Source organism: Pteropus medius, unplaced genomic scaffold (genome assembly GCF_902729225.1).
Source record: "Pteropus medius unplaced genomic scaffold, Ma_sr-lr_union100, whole genome shotgun sequence".
Classification (NCBI taxonomy): Eukaryota; Metazoa; Chordata; class Mammalia; order Chiroptera; family Pteropodidae; genus Pteropus; species Pteropus medius.
The window spans coordinates 6,774,046-6,790,654 of record NW_024349802.1 but is presented as its reverse complement, the minus strand read 5'-3'; the positions used below and the strand labels follow the sequence as shown (position 1 = coordinate 6,790,654).

General features: G+C 41.6%; 1 protein-coding gene and 1 pseudogene across 7 annotated transcripts in view; one reads left to right on the top strand and one right to left on the bottom strand.

Annotated features, from left to right (window-relative positions):
- Positions 1 to 16,609, bottom strand: part of PCBD2 (pterin-4 alpha-carbinolamine dehydratase 2) — a 46,893-nt gene that overhangs the window by 29,778 nt on the left and 506 nt on the right. For 2 of the 7 annotated variants that reach the window (XM_039836061.1, XM_039836060.1), the window contains exon 2: positions 13,732 to 13,863. The exons of 3 other annotated variants lie outside the window; for them this stretch is intronic. In XM_039836061.1, the coding sequence (XP_039691995.1) occupies positions 13,732 to 13,863 (132 nt within the window). Of the gene's footprint in view, positions 1 to 13,731; positions 13,864 to 14,783; positions 14,924 to 16,609 lie in introns of those variants that run through there. 2 more of the 7 variants (XM_039836065.1, XM_039836064.1) reach the window with 2 other exon arrangements.
- LOC120581311 (40S ribosomal protein S15a-like) lies at positions 3,064 to 3,436 on the top strand (annotated as a pseudogene).

The window sequence follows — 16,609 nt, the reverse complement described above, 5'->3', positions numbered from 1 at the left end:
TGTAAATTTATGGTAAGCTGCTGTGATATTAGCCACAGGTGCTACTTTTAATATATGAGCCGCATCTGGCTGGGAATAGAATTTCTCAGAGGACTGAAAATGACCTCACTATCAGACAATGGAAGGGGGGTGGGGGAAAGACCACTGTGGCATATAAAAAGCTGAAGATGTGGTCCACAACTAAATATTTCACATAAAATTCATTATAACTCTGCAGTTATAGGTTAAAGGATATTATGCTTTCAATATTTAAGAGGCATAGATATATTTCAACCAAATATCCAGAAGATTAAGAATGTAAGACAGTTATGAATACCCTGGCTATGTATATAATACCAGTTTTCCAACCTTTGATCAGGGTCGGAGAAATGATGCACTAAGACTTGAAAAGAAAATTCTTTCATGGTTCCCAAGCACATGACATGATTAGACACCACCAAGCATACCAAACTAAGATGTAACAGTTACTGATCTCTCAGCAGCAGCGACTCTCCAGCGCCTGGCCAACATCACCAGTTGTGCTCTAAAAGTTCTTTGGAGTCATTCATCACACCCAAGAAAACATTCTCACTGGGCAAAATTTTTTTAAAAAATCACGATAAGTAATTACTATTCTGAGTTTCAGAACCAGCAATATCTCCCATAGACAAACACGAAGAGAAAATACAACTTTCTCTTACCTATCCATTTCAAAAATAAAAAGATGAATATGTATAAAACATAGAAGTGTTTCCTTTCAAGAAACCCTTCCTAAACCGTTTGAAAGTCATCATTTGCCAGAGAACTGGCAAGTGTGAAAATGTGATAGAGGATTTACAAAGATTTAATTTCCTCTGAAATAACTCTTCCCAATTCAACAAGCCTTCTTTATCTGAAAAAAATCTCTAAAAGAGAAACATTTTTATGAAAATAGTCCCTACACTATTGCACTAAGCTGTAAGAATGGTAGCTACAAAGCCCTATAACATAACATTTTCCTTCTAACCTTCTCAAGTAACTTAAAGGGCTTGATTTTTTTTACCTTCAACAGATCAACTCAATCTAGGCGATGATTTCTATTTACTTTTTTTTTTTCATGCCTGATCTCAATGGGCATCAAGGTCTGAGTATCTTTAGCAAGAAGAGCCTGGTATGACTCTGTGCAATCAATTGACAGCATTTACATGGAGTATTTAGAAAAGGTAGGCTCATAAAGCCTATCTATGAAGATGGTTAGTTACTATAGAAAGATATTGACTAAATTAAATATAGCCTTTTGTTCAATGGAATAGTACATATATCCCACCATTAAAAATCATGAAATAAAATATTTTACTAACAGGGAAAAATGTTCACCATACATTAAGTGAAAAAGCAACTGAGCAAAAAAATCTACTATGTGACCCCAAACATACATACATATATACATATATACATACATACTCACAAAATATACATTCACATAAATTGTTTTTTTAAGTGTGTCATCGTACTACGTACAGATCACCCACCCCATCATACACAGCAACTTAGCAGCCACATAAGCCGGTCACCATTAGAAACCATCTGTGTCTGGGAGTAAGGAAATGAGAGAGAGGAAAAGTCCCTGGTGAGAAAGAGTTCTAGGTAATAACCTATAGGAGACAAAAAGATGAAAAACACTATGTTCTCCTGGGGCTAAGGACACTGACTAGGATCACCAACAGTGAATGCAATCACAGGACCTCATATACTAAAGATACACCTAGGTAACATTGGGCTGGGTACTGGCAAGAGCTACACAGGTACAACCCAAGCATCTGCCCTCAAGGTGCTTATATCTTAGCTGGAGAGAGATACAAGCAAGTAGTTACATTTCTCTGCTGCATGATCAAAGTTGCACTTAGTCACATCCTAATTCTGCCACTGGTTTGTCAACTTGGGCAAACCACTTCACCCCTAGACGTCGGCTGCCTCATCCCTTCCAGCTCTAATGTTCACAGGTTCATTATCAAAACAAGGCTGAAAGAACACCACAAGCAAGATAACCTGTGGGCTAAATTCTAAATGGAAAGAACAGACCACAGAGTAATGTCTGTGCCTACAAGGACATGTAGAAGGCACATGAGCTTTACTTCGTCTCCAGGCTGGCCTGCACCTCCACCCCATCCAGACCATCTTGCTGTGGTTGCTGATGACCTTCATGCCACTTAATCCAATGGTCATCCTTTGGTACTCATCTTACTTGGAGTCTCAACAAAATTTATTCCTCTCTTCTTTTTAAAACACCATCTTCTTTTGGATTCTGTGATACAACCCTGGCCTGATTTCCCTCCAATTTCACTAAAAAGTTCTTCTCAGTCTTCTGCCAGTAATTCTTTTTCTATACAATCCCTAAATGGACTGAGTTCTGAGCTCTATTCTCTTCTCACACTATAATTTCTACCTGAGTGATCTCTTCTATTATCTTGGGTTTTTCCATACGCACCTATGACTCCCCAATTATCTCCAACCCAGATCTCTACTCTGAGTTCCTAACTCAGACATTAAACTACCTTTCGAGTTCACATCTGGATGTCTCACAGTAACTCACAGTGACATCCAAATCAGAAACCTAGATTCCTGCATCCCACTCCTGCTCCTCTTCCACAATTCCCCAGGTCAGTAAATATCACTTCCGACTACTCAGTGCCTCCAGGTCCTAAATCTGGGAGTCATCTTAACAACCCCAGCTCTCCTTCCTCACAACCCATTACCACTCTTCCCTAGAGAAACTTGAGTTTTCTCTTTAAACTCCAAAATATAGCTCCAACCTGTATACCTCTCTGCTTCCCTTCTGTCACTGCCCCAGGCTACAATCTCCTGTTGTCTCACCTGGATACCTGTAACAGGCTCCTTACTATTCTCCCCATGTAATTTTTGCTCTCTCCCCCTCCACTCCAACCTCTGAGTACTCTGATTGGTCTTTTTTTAAAAAAGGCATCAGCCCTTCAACCGCCTCCTTCCACTAGGCAGTCCTTTTCTTTGGAGGGCGGTGAGCCTTTGAAAGTCTAGCGACAGCCTACCCGCTTCCTGTAACACCGCATGCGCACCCCTCCTGTCGTCTTTCCACCATCTCTCAGTGTCGCCATAATGGTACACATGAATGTCCTGGCTGGTGCTATCAAGAGCATCAACAATGCCAAAAGGAGAGGCAAACACCAGGTTCTCATTAGGCCATGCTCCAAAGTCATTGTCCAATTTCTAGCTGTGGGAATGGTTACATCCATGAATTTGAAATCATTGATCATACAGCTGGGAAAACTGCTGTGAACCCCACGGGCAAGTTAAACGAGTGTGGAGCCTCATATTTGATGTGCAACCCAAAGATCTAGAAAAATGGCAGAATAACCTGCTCCTATCCATTGTACTAACAACCTCAGCTGGCATCATGGACCAGGAAGAAGCAAGGCAAAAACACACAGGACAGAAAATCTGAGATTCTTTTCCTAGGCATGTAATACATATGTGCAAATAAAATGCCTCAGTGGGCAAAAAGAAAAAAGTACATCAGTTTATCACTTCCTTAGAGAGGCCTTCCTTCACCACTCTCCTTAAACTGAATTAGGTCATCTCATTACTCCCTCTAATGACACTCTTCTGTTGGAGAGGCAGTCTCCACGCTGGTGAAAGGTAGGGACTGCCTGCAATCAAAGCCCAACTCCACTGCTTACCAGCAGTAGGGCCTTGGGCAAGTCACTTAATCTAAACCTCAGTTTCCTCACTCATAAAATGAGGGAAATAGTATCTACTTCACAAGATTTTACAAGAATTAAATGAATAAATACATGTAGTGTCCTTACCATTTGCCCAGCCCAGACTTTAAGTGTTCATTAAACATTAGCTATTAGGATTTTCCTTCATGGCACTTAACATAATTTGCCACTACATATTCATTGGTTTCTTTGTTATGCTCTCCTTCCCCCACTATACTGTAAGCTCCATGAAAAAGGGGCAATATCTGCTTTGCTCACCACTGCACCTCTAGTGTCTAGCACAGTGCCCAGCCTACAGTAAGTAAACTAATAATTGTTTATTAGTATTGAGTGCGTAAGAGTCAGGAAAAACTTTCTAGAAGTGGGTGGAATGTGGACAGATGGGAGTAGGACAGGTAGAATGGAGCATAGAAAGGTGAAGAATAGCTTGCATAAAGTAGTAAAGAAATGAACTGAGATGCTGAGGGTCTTGGCTCCAGCTCCAGCATGGCCAATAATGTTTTGTGCTCCCCCTTTCTAAGCCTCAGTTTCCCCGTTTCTTCAGTGAGAGGAAGGACTAGGTGACCTCTCAGGTATTTTACACTTCTAATTTCCAACTGAGTAAAAATGCCTCTTGTAGAGAAGTAGTGAGCGGTAGGATTAGGGCAGCTTTGAAAACCTCTGAAAAGATATCTTGTAAGATATAATAAGGAACTGCGATTTTCTGAGCAGAGACCAACCTGGTCACAAGAAAGCAGCCTGCAGGCCACTGGAAGCACACAGGACCTAGAGGTGAAAGGGAAGGTTGTCAGAACACACCTACAGCAAGGTACTTGACGGGGAGGGGAGGGTACCTAAGCAGAAGCTCGGTCTTGGTGAAAGACACTAAAGGAAGACTGACCGGTTTTTGGTGAGTGATCACCAAGATAATTCCTCAGTTTCCAATCTGGGTGCTTGAGAGGATGTGGTACTACTGGGAAAAACAGGCAAGTTGGAGAAAGACAGAAAGACAAGAGCTGTCTTTCAGATACTCTAAACCCGAAGCAACGCTAAACCGAGGGAGAGAGCACAAGGACCCTTGCTGTCAGTCTTCAGCCCAGCTCACTGAACCAATCTGAGGGCCCTCATCTCCTCAACACATTAAAATCGGATGTGCCCTCTTCCTCCGTCCTTGACCTATGCCACCTGTTGACCTCTCCCTTAGCTTTTTCCCTCAAAAAACCCTATCAGACCGTTGATGGCCATCTCAAAACTGTCCTTTCTCTAGGCAGCCTTTCCAGAGTACAACTCCTTCAGCTTATTACTACTTCACATTTTAGTGCCTGGTTAACATGGCAATTTTAAAAATCAACTATCTTGTACAATTCAGATGTGCCACCACCCCAACAAAACTGAGTCTTCTCCTGAGCAAAAATGAAATTATGTACTTCTTTTGCATCTTCCACCTTCCACACTTTGGGCCCAAAGCAATGCTCACTCCAGTGGTTGCCAGCTCAAAGACCTCACTACACTACTAATCCCTACAGAGCTAGGGTCACTGGCTCTCGGTGGAGAAACCAGGGAGCTCCCAGCCCCGACTGGGTCTACTCCAAGCGCCTGGTGCACATCCACAGCCAGGGCTGCAATAGTGAGGACAGGGCATATGAAGTCAGTTTGATGAATGATATGGGTAAAAGCCAGTCCTGCCTTGCCAGCTGAGAGCACAGAAGCAAAGAGATTCATTAGCAGTGTATGCTGTTTTGATGAGATTGATTTTAATGATATAATTAAATGACCTCTGATTGCTCAACAGTGATATTTGTTCTTAAACAAGTACAGCTTTGTGTGTTTTAGCTGGTGAACAGGGCCTTTCTCAGGGAAGTATGGTCAAATCCATTTAAGGTAGAAAAGTACCAACAGATAGTCCTTGGAAAATAAGATAACTCCAAAAAAAAAAAATACCTTCTGTATCACAGCAGGATCTAAAAATGTTGCTGTAGGAACCAGAGATGTGATCTGGCACCTACTAACTGTGACATGACCCAGTGTGACTACTAACAAACCCATGATCTCAGTCTGGTTTACTGTCCTTCAGTAAAATTCAGTGATTTCATTCAAATCGAGATCAGAAGGGCAATATAATGGTAAATTATCTACAAAACAGCAGAGAGGATGTACTGCTTTGTTTTACTCAAAAGAATGTAGAAAAAAGAGCGGAACACAAAGAGCTCAGAGCCAGAGTAGAAGACCCTCGCCCACCCATCTGCACTGGTGGGCCGAATCCCTCCTGAGGACAGCGCAAATGGTCACAACCCATCCACAGAAACGTGAGTGCAGCGTAGTATTTGCTGCTAGGAAGAGCTAACTAGCTGATAAGGCCACGCCATCAGGCGCCCAAAATCCAATATTTTAAAGCAGCTAAATACAAATTTCTACGTCATGGCCCTAATGCACCAAAACCCTACTGACAAAACTTGCTGTGTAAACCTGAACACTATTGATAATGGCCGTATTGAAGCAATGGCATACCAAAGAAAAACAGAAACAGAAGAGAAAATAGCAAAACCAAACTACTTTTAAGTTATTATTTAAGGTCTCCTTTAAATTATTTTCTGTAATTACTGAGTCAGCAGTCCACTGTTATTAATTCATATTCAACCTGTGTAAGCGGTACCAGCAATGCAGGCTGAAAAAAATGCCTCAGTAATTTCCTAACTTTTGAGTGTTATTTTCTTGTCAGTTAAATTTAAAGCAACCCATTTGTGACCACATTATATCAAGTTAATCTCATCTAAAGTGCTTTGCAAACTCTAACAGCTACACTAAGGTTTTATACTAATGAAGGTAATTTACATAAATGAAATTTATGTCAATGCATTTCATGACAAATTTTTTATTTTATAATGATTATAGTACTTATATGATAACATCTGTTGATATTCACAGTCTAAACCTGGCAAAGATTTAAACCCACAACATTTTCCATGCATCATGTACATTATCTGTGAAAAGCAATAAAAAAAGCAATGAATGCATTAATCATACCAATATCATCTGCAAAGCATAAATCTGAAATACCTTTCACGTCAGCTCAAACTGCTTTTTATTTTTTACACACCTGATTTTATGCCATCTGCAAAAGAGCAAGACAAAGACTGTTGAGGAAATTATATTTCTTGGCTGTTTGACTTTTACAAAATACTCAGGCTAAGTTCTGTAAACAGAAGATTTACTATACGATCAAGAAAAAATGATGCAGTTAAAAGTCCATTTTTATTAAAGAACAGTGTAATGACCACAGCATTCTCACACTGTCATGTTTGCATTTTTGACACCTGTTTTACATTTCCCCTCATCTACCTATTGCATGTGTTTTTACAAATACGTATAAGGTCTAACTCTATTGTATAACATAAATAGCAGAAGCAAGATTCCAAATGATAACATTTTGGACTCTCATTTTCCTATCCTGGTGGCACCAACACTGATGTCCAGCCACCACTGACGAGATCAGCATGGGCATGCCAAGGGCTCCCTGGGACTCCAGAATAACTCCCAAGTGAATGCCAACATGAATACACCACCCAGATACTTTTAATAGCATCTCAAATCTTACATCAAGTTTGCTAAAATATGAGTATCTCTACTCCCTGTTACAGTGACAGCTAAGGACACTTTCTAAGGTTTCCAGGTGGCTGTGGTTACAATGGGCACATGCTAAGCACAGGCTAAGCACAGGCTATTGTGTGTGAAAACCACACAAGTTTTCACTTTCTTTGGCTTCCAGACACACAGACATCAGCCCATATTTTAAAAGCAAAATGACACTTTCTGATCTGTATGATGCGTAAGCCTTGGGAGCATCCTCTCTGGGACTGCTTCCCTACTCTAACCAGGCAGAGTGAGTATCCACTTTCAAGAGTATTCAGATGTGACATTTATATTATTGCATCACTGATTTATAATTTTGATGTCCATCAAGTTTTGGTACACAAAAATGGACAATAAAACCTGAATTAATTCGTTCGGCGTAAGAGCTGTTGAGACCACCACGTCCTGTAGAGGACTGTTAAGACTTTTATTGACAGGTGTCTTTCTTCTGGTATCATCAAGCCTTTGACTTCACTGTGTTTCAAAATGTCAACCATAAGCCCAGTATCAAATTCCTCAACAAAAAAATAAGTCATCAACAGTAACTTTCAACTGCTCTACAGCGAAAGCTCTGGGCACAAGAAGGGAAACATTTTATGAACTCCAAACTCACATACGGTGCCACTGCAAACAGATGCACAGAACCACCCCACTACCACCACCACCACCGCCATGGCCTGGGCCATCGAGAATACCCCTTCTCACTCCAACTCCAAAAATCTTTTAATGGAAGCAGTTACAGTAACCAAACGTGATGACCAGCTATAGAACAAATAAAACTTAGACCCTGCTCTATAACAAACACTACGCTTTGACAAGTTATCAGATTGAACCATGTAAAAGTGCCATTTTTGTAGGTCGAAACTGACTGGATATCGACCAGTTCATGATTCAACCTAACAAAACCGAATGCCCTGTGGGCAGACCCACCTAAGAAAGTACAGACAAGGTACAGGAGCAACTCCAAGAAGGCAGGAAATCACAGTTCTTTCTCACAAAACTCAGTCCCTTTCTCCTGAATCAAAGGTGTTCTCCATTTCCAACTAGAAACTCTATCCTCCACCCATAATTCCTCATTCACCCAAATGTACCAAACCAGGTCAGGTGCCCACCACCACTGCTTACCTGTTCCTGACACTAAGCTTGCTTCCATGCTGAAAAAGTGGTCCCAGTATCCGGGAGGGAGACAATGGGGACTGCCGTCCCAGGAAGGCTGTGCTGCTGCCCAGCCAGCCAGGGCTCCTGCCCTGGGAGGGCTCCACCTGCTGGCATCTAAAGTAGCTGTTTCCTGGGTTCCAAAGCCTCCCTTTCTGCACCTACTTGTGGAGCTTAAAAGTTCCTCTGATTTCGTAAGCGTCCCGTTTGTTCCCACATATGACAATGCATAACAACATTTATCTTTATGGGACACTCACACTCACATTGCTGACCTTTTGTTCTTTCAATGCAGATGCCTTGCAGTTGCCAAACATCTAAGAATAAGTTTATATGTCACTTAGAGACCTTTCCCTCCTTATGTCACACGAAAAGAAAAAAAGCAAAACTTTACAAATGCCAATCCCACCCTGTCTGAGTCCGAACACTCCAAGAATGGAAACTTCCTGCCTCGAGTCCTAGCACTGCCATGCTCTGACTACTCACAGCCACTGTCATCATCGCACTGTCCATCAACCAACGACATACTGCAGGTGCGCTGCCACCAAGGACAGCAGGCTAACAGCAACTGAAACCTATGGCCACTTCAGCCACCTACACTATTACAATCCCTTAAGAATTTTCATATTTATAATCTCTAAGTATTTGCACCCATGTGAGCTATCAAATGCATGTGGACCAATCATATCCTGGATAAAACCTCAAAGAGAAAAAAAGTTCAAATGTATTTTGCTGGTTATTTATTATTAGAGTAAAACCTAGGATAACCCAAAGCTTTGAGAAATAAGTTTTTCATCTTCGATCACTGAAAATGTTTCTAAAATGTATGGTTCACTTTCTACAGAAACAAAAGAAATGAATTCTAAAGCAAACTTGTGATACCATTTTACACACACTGCTTAAGCAAACCATTTAAAAACCAAGTGTAATTTTACTCCTGAAGGTTTATTGTAGGTAAAATGAAAAGACTACATAAAAAACTCAAAAATGTTCATAACCCAACAAACTAAACAATATATTTTTTACCTACATGTTCGGCAAAGATTAAAAATGTAATATACTAACACACAGTGTGGACTGAACTCTCATAAGGAAGAAGGGACCAGTTCTGATGGCGGTTCCCTCCAGTTTACAGAGCTGAGGCCAGAAGAGGTGCTCCCACTGCTAGGAGCACGTGGAGTACAGAAGGCTGTCCGACTCCTGCCAAGGGAAGGGCTGCGGCGAGGGAGACGTGGTCTTCCCAAGGTGTGCACATGCACGTGGAAATGCTTGCTCCCACTAAAAAATTATAGGGGCTATAATGGACATCCTCACATACCCATTTGCATGTATGCAGGATTACATCTAGAAGATAAATTTCTGGAGCAGGACAATGGGATACGTGTATTTTAAAAGTTGACAGACATTGCTCAATTGCCCTCCAAAAAGATTATATGAAATGACACTCCCATCTCTTCACTATCCCATCTCCACATCGCAGCTGCTCTGCCTTCCTCGCCAGCTTAGACTCCATGATCCTATGTTTTCATCTCTCTCCTGCCCCTCTGTTACTCCATTACACTCATTTGGCAAAAGTTCAGCCCTTGTTAAGCTCAATTCCACACCTACTCCAAGCCTGCGCCCAAGCGGCTGAACGTGGCTGGACAAAACACACAAAATCTTCACTTTAAATGTTTGACCACACATTTCTAGCGACACTGAGAACCACCCAGCAACTGGCCACATTTCCCCCGTTAGTTCACTGCCATAGCCCCCATTTCCAAGATGACCATTCCATTCCTTTTCCTATCTTCCCAGATCTCCAACACTCCTCCCTCTCACCCCTGCTTGTTCTCAATTTATGACCTCACTTAAAAAAAAATAGGAAAATTCAGAAGAGAATTATCTTCTCCCCAGGACAAATGTAGCAACCTAACTGCATCTATACACACAGACTCTGCCTTCTTTTTCTAATGGGCACATCATGTCTGCACCTCCATCTGCCCATTTCATCCTGTCCTCTCTTGCTGATCCAGGACTGCACTCTCACAATTATCCCCTCTGACGATTCTCAAACTGGTATCTCCGGCCTGCACTGCAGCCTCATAAATCCAAGTGCTAACCCAATAGTCACTTGGGTGACTAATAAGTATCTCAAACCTGATGTACAAGGATTAAGGATTCTTAATACCCTGCCCTCCATGCTGTCTTCCCTGGCTCAATAAATGACACCAACAGCACCACCCTTTACCCTATAGCTTAAACTAAAACCTTGGGATCACCCTTGACTCCCCTCTCTCACATCCAATTTAACGGCAAGTCTCAATTGTCATATCTTCAAAATATATGAGGAATCTCAGCAAGATCACCCCGGCTTCAGGCGTTCTGTCCTTGTAGTTCTCTCTATCTGGAATGTTCCTCCTTTGGTTCTTCACAAGCTGAGCTCCTTCATGTTATTCAGGCCTCAGATGTCCCTTCCCCAAAGGGGCCTTTCCAGACCACTCCATCTTAAATAGTGCACTCACCCTTCCATCATTCTCTGTTTTGATATCCTAACATGAAATCATGTTATCTATTCATTTGTTTATTGCCCACCTTCCCCACAAGAATGCAAGCTACATACATGAGCTTACAGTGCCTGGTGCAGAGAAAATGCTGAATAAATATTTAAGTTAACAAATATTCCTTTTACAATAAAAACTAAACTAAATCTAAAAATTTAACTGCATGTACAATGGCCACATTATGAATAAACTACATCTATGGAGAAAGACTAGAACAGAATAGAAAAAAAGATGAAAGTATTTACAGTGGGATTTTTTTTATATACCAACCTATTTTAATGTTCTATGTTATTGTTTTACAATTTTAAAAAACAGATTTTCCATCCTAAATGAAAGATAAGTGAGGCTCTGTCAATGCCACAGGGTCACCACTTTAAGCATCAATTGTGAGAATGAGAAAGAGAAAAGCAGCCCTGACACTAGGAGCTGGCCCGAGACCGTCAACTAGGCCTCGGTGTTGAACGTAAACATCAACATTAGACAACGCCACTTTGTGCAGTTTGCACCCCCCTCTCCTGGAAGCCATCAGGACCCAGCAGACCCCCCTCAGAGAAAGCTGCAGGAATCCTGGATGGGGGCCTTGGGCCACATGTCATCACCAACTTTTACCTTTACCTGATCAAATCCTGTTCTGTGTTTGAGGTGACCAAGTGGTCTCTAGGAAATTAAGATAAAAATAAGACTACTCTGTAATGCCATCTGAATATAGACAAACCATGAACAAAATACCAAACATCCCCCTCTCTCAGCTAATGAGTGACTATTCTCGTTACCAATTACCTCTTTATTCTCTCTGTAGGTAAGATTTATTAAAATTCTGAATTATGTGTACACCTGAAACTAATATAATATTGTATACCAACTATACTTAAAAGAAATTTAAAAAGGATTTCTTCAATCTAAGAAAAAAAAAATACTGAATTATAGAATTACCCATTTTCTAACAGCATTCACTCCAGAGCAAAGCCTAATTCCTTAAAAACTCTCCTAAATCACTAACACAAGCCCAAACCCTGTAATGAGTAACACTGTCTTCCTGAGACACCCACAGTTCCCTATGGTGTGCATTCTAACTCACTTCAACAAGCAATAAGCCCAAGTTGTTCCACTACTGGTGTGTTCCTGGCAGTCTCTGGCTGGTAGGCACTAACAGTTGTCATGACACTTACAGGCCACCACTATACATGCAGAAGTCATAGGAGCCTAGCTGGAACACTGACTCCAGGATAGGACCTCAGTGCTAGTTCTCTGATTATGTTCCCTGACATCAGCTTATTTTCTTGTCATCTGCCTCTTTTTCCTAAAAGATGGACAAAGGGGGAAAAAAGTCTAGTTAATTAAATTTCCTGGTGAATGTTACAATTAATCAAGGATGCTCTGGACAGCTTCCCTTTCCTTCCATTTCTGAAAGTCACCCCAGAACAAGGTTAGAGTAGGGCTGGACGACTGACTCATGGGCAGAGCCTAAGGCAACACTACTCAAGTACTTTAAGCCACATGTTCAAGACCAATAAATTAGCCCAGGCTTAAAGAAGTCAAGCTGTACACATGTAAGAATTTTAATAAGCTTGGAAAATGCTACCTAGAGCTTATGCACACGCTTACTGTACCAATGGGATTCCCTGCCACCAGCCACATAGTGCTAAGCCCCTGACAAGAGCTTTTGAGCACATAGAGCAACAGGGATAGGCAGTTGGCCTGGTCCAGGTTTCCTCTCAGTTGTTGGGAGACTCACAGAAGGCTGGAAGCCAGATGGATGGAGAGCAGAACAGGGCATGCAGCTCAGTGGAGCCAACAGCATTTACTAGGAAAACATGTCGAAGCTTTCTTTGGTGGAAATCTGGTCTTGACACACCCTTCCAGAAACTAGCAAACACCATAATCGATGTCTGCATTTATCAACTGCCTGTTTGTACCCAGAATTGCATTAGGTACAATAGAGAGTTATTTAAGCAAACACGGTCTCTGCCTTATAGATGCTGACACCTAATATAAATAAAAACAATAAATCTGTCCAGAGGATTAGCAAACTAACTGAACAAACATGAAATAGTCAAAAGCACTGACCTTATATAAATGCAATGGAGTAAGAACTGAAGGGTAAGTCATGGGAGATGACTCTCTAAACAGGGTGGGGCCCTAATGGAACAGTTACCTTGTTAGGCTGAGTCTTCACAGGGAGGTCAGCTTTTATGAAAGGCTTCAAATGTTGGCTATTGGGTTGGGGAAAATAGCCAATCAGAGAAGAAGGTGTAGCTTGGGAGATGATTTAGAGACAGCAGTACAACCACAGGGAGAAAGAAAACTTGACAACCATCCAAGAAAATCAAGGGACATCAGTCAAGCTGCTGTGTGCTTCTCAACTGCTTTTACACTTGCCCCCTTCTGATAAACATAAAAAACTCACGCTCTCTTATTATGTTATTTGAAATTTGAAAGGAAACTAAATCCCCTAACCAACACCAAATCAAAGCAATAGTGGTTTCAGAATTTGATTTTCCAAATGACACAACCCACCCCTTCTCCCAGAACTGAGAATCGCCCACTCAGTTGGGTGGTAGCAACTGTCAACGGGATGGAGTGACCATCACTGAATTCTTAAGGAAGAGAAGATTTGGATCCTGGATCAGACAATCAGCAGTATTAGAAAGAATTACAGCCTAAGGTGACAAAAACAGACCATGGCACTAACCAGAATATGTAATAATTACCTGATTAAAATTTTTGAAAGAGAACTCTTTGTAGATGGCATCTCTCTCACTTAATTCCGACCATCCTGCTGCTTTGAGGTCAAGTATAACTTGTTTCCTCTCCTCTGCTGTCAACCAGTGAGCATCTGCTGACTATGAAAAGAACACACGTTACCATCTGAAATGTAGAGGTTAAACTTAAATAACCTTATAGTTGTTTTCCTTATGTAGAAATGTAGAAAAAAGTCTTAAGGACCACAATTTCTAACCATCTTTGGTTCCCTTGTTCTCAAAATATAAGGTTCTCAAAATATAGACAAAAACAAGGCTAACTCTGCACAACGTAAGTTGCCTCTGTGGTCTTGTGTCTCACCACCCCTCACTGCTGCCTCAACTTCACAATTCAGCTTCTCTCTATCAGCTTCTCAGATACCACTGAGGTTGACCAATGGTCTTATCAAAGACCATTACCAATGGTCAGCATTCTAGGACTTAGGAAACTGAGGTAAACACACTCTCCTAAGGATACCCTGTAAGTCCACTGACAGGACCAGAATTAGAACTTAGGGCTCTAAACTCCTGGTCTGCTGTTCTTTGGATGGTCCCACACCATCTCAGTAGCCTTTGCTGCTTACTCACAAGGGTCTTAACTATCCAGGTTCTCTATTCCCCTTCAGATCTGATGAAAACCAACCCCACAGTGGGGAAACACAAATGCACATTTACATAGGATTTTGTATAATAACTTCTCAGGGTCCACAGACCCTCTAGACTACAGATATAAATCAGAGTGAGATCACCAGTGAGACAAACCCCCTCCACAGTCTGGCCAGAGCACTGCACAGTCCAAAGCACCTGTGTGCCCTGTCCACCTTGTTCCTACTCATCCTGGTGAAGAAAATCACAAACCCAGAGCTCTATTGGTTAACGGGCCCATGCTTCCCATGCTATCTGTGTCTTAACAGAAAAAAACCAGACATCATAGCCAGAGGGAGAAAAGAAGAGCACTCTAGAAGTCAGAAGAGCTTTGTTCTCATTCTGGCCTAAATGCCAACCAATACTTCCTGCCTTACCTTGCAAGGCTGCTGTGTGCTCAGGTGAGAGAGGGACTGTCACCCAGAAAGACTGAACTAATGTGAGAGTTCCACATCAAAGGGTCAGTGGGGGACTGAGCTGCATCCTCCACCATGAAACTGCAACTCATTTTCACATCAGAAATCTTCAAATATTTTATCACTGACATTAATGTAATTCAGAGAGCAAAGTCAGCAAACTTAAGACAACTAATTCTATAAAGAATTTTAAAAGGATGCTGATGAACCAATTTTCTGGTTTCTCTTCCTTGCTGGGTCAGCTACCCTTAACCACAACTAACAAAAGAGAAAAATGAAAATGCCTCTTGGATAAAAACATTCAACAGTTTGTTATCAAAATATATTTACTACTAAGAACTAAAATATCTATTCATTCCTTTTAAAATGACAATTTCTTAAATTTTTCACACAAAGACTCACTATAGGAAATCATCTAAAATTCTTATTAAACACTTAAAGACTTTGTAAACTCAGGGTATTCTGGAAAAGAAATGGAATTATCAGTGTCCACACTGAGTAGCTGCAAAGAAAGCTATGAACCATGTTGTAGGTAATGCAGCAGTCACACTCCCTGAGCTGCTTCATTGCCCACCATCCACATCCCGAATGAGGTCAACAGTATGAACTGTGCTCACCACAGACGCCTGCCCAGGAACAGGGATCATGTCCAAGACTGTGACATAGAGCCATTTCATCTACATAACATGAATGGCTTCCTTGGGGACACACTCCCTGTACAACCCTTTGTGAGCTTTTTTTCTATGGAAGTTGGGAGGAGGGAAAGGGAAAAGTACAGGATTTGAAGAACATAAACTTGATTTAAGATCTAGCTTTGTTACTTTAAGCTGTGGGACGCTGAACAAATCACTTAGCCTCTCTGAATACCAGGATCCTCATGTCTGTAATGGGGATATTACAATATGTATCTGTTGAGATTTTCGAAAGGCTTAAAGAGATCTTGCATGGGAAGGCATCCAGCATAGAGCCTGGCACGTAGCAGCCACTCAAATTATATCTGTTTATTCATTCCTCCCCGAACACCCTAATTTTACTTAAGCATCTTGGTTAGAAGTATGCCTGGAGACATGCTTAGGCGGCAGTAAGCACTCAACTTGTGCTCTCACATTAATGGTCACGAAGCAAGGTGCTTATCTTCCTTCACCTCCGAGATATTTTTAATTTCATCTATGAAAAAACTTCAAACTGCCAAATGGGCTCCAACAAGCAAAGTAAGAAAATGAAAGGGTGAGTTTAATGCAACATTTCCCCACTAGGTGGTGCTGCAAGTTAAAACTTACTCTCAAGTTAATTTACCCGCAATACGTTAATTTCTAAAGCAGGAAAACTAAAGGACGCCTTCGGAAGAGGAAAGAAGAATCGGTGTCACCAAGAAGGTAATTAACAATTCCTCCAAAAAATAACACCAAAACAAATGAGTTAATTCAACATCCGGTCACCTCGTTTACAGCGAGCGTGCCATGACGAAGACGGTCCCTGCTCTCACCGAGCGTACAATCTAGAAGGACGAACAGCACCTTCAGTCACATCAAATGACACTAGCCATCAAATATTTTTACAATTACTTTCATTAAAAAAAAAAAAGTTGTCCTCGTTTATTCTCCGGTTGGCAATTTCGTAGACTACGACGGGATGTTTAAGCCAAAGGTAACCTGGAAATGCCAGGGGCATCCTTGTCCCTGACCAGCGCGCCGGGCAGGTGTCCAACGAGGCTACTCGGAGTCCGTGCCCGAAGGCCAGGCCTGTGCAGGTCCCTCCCGCCCGTCGGCCGGCGCCACGGGGCCTCG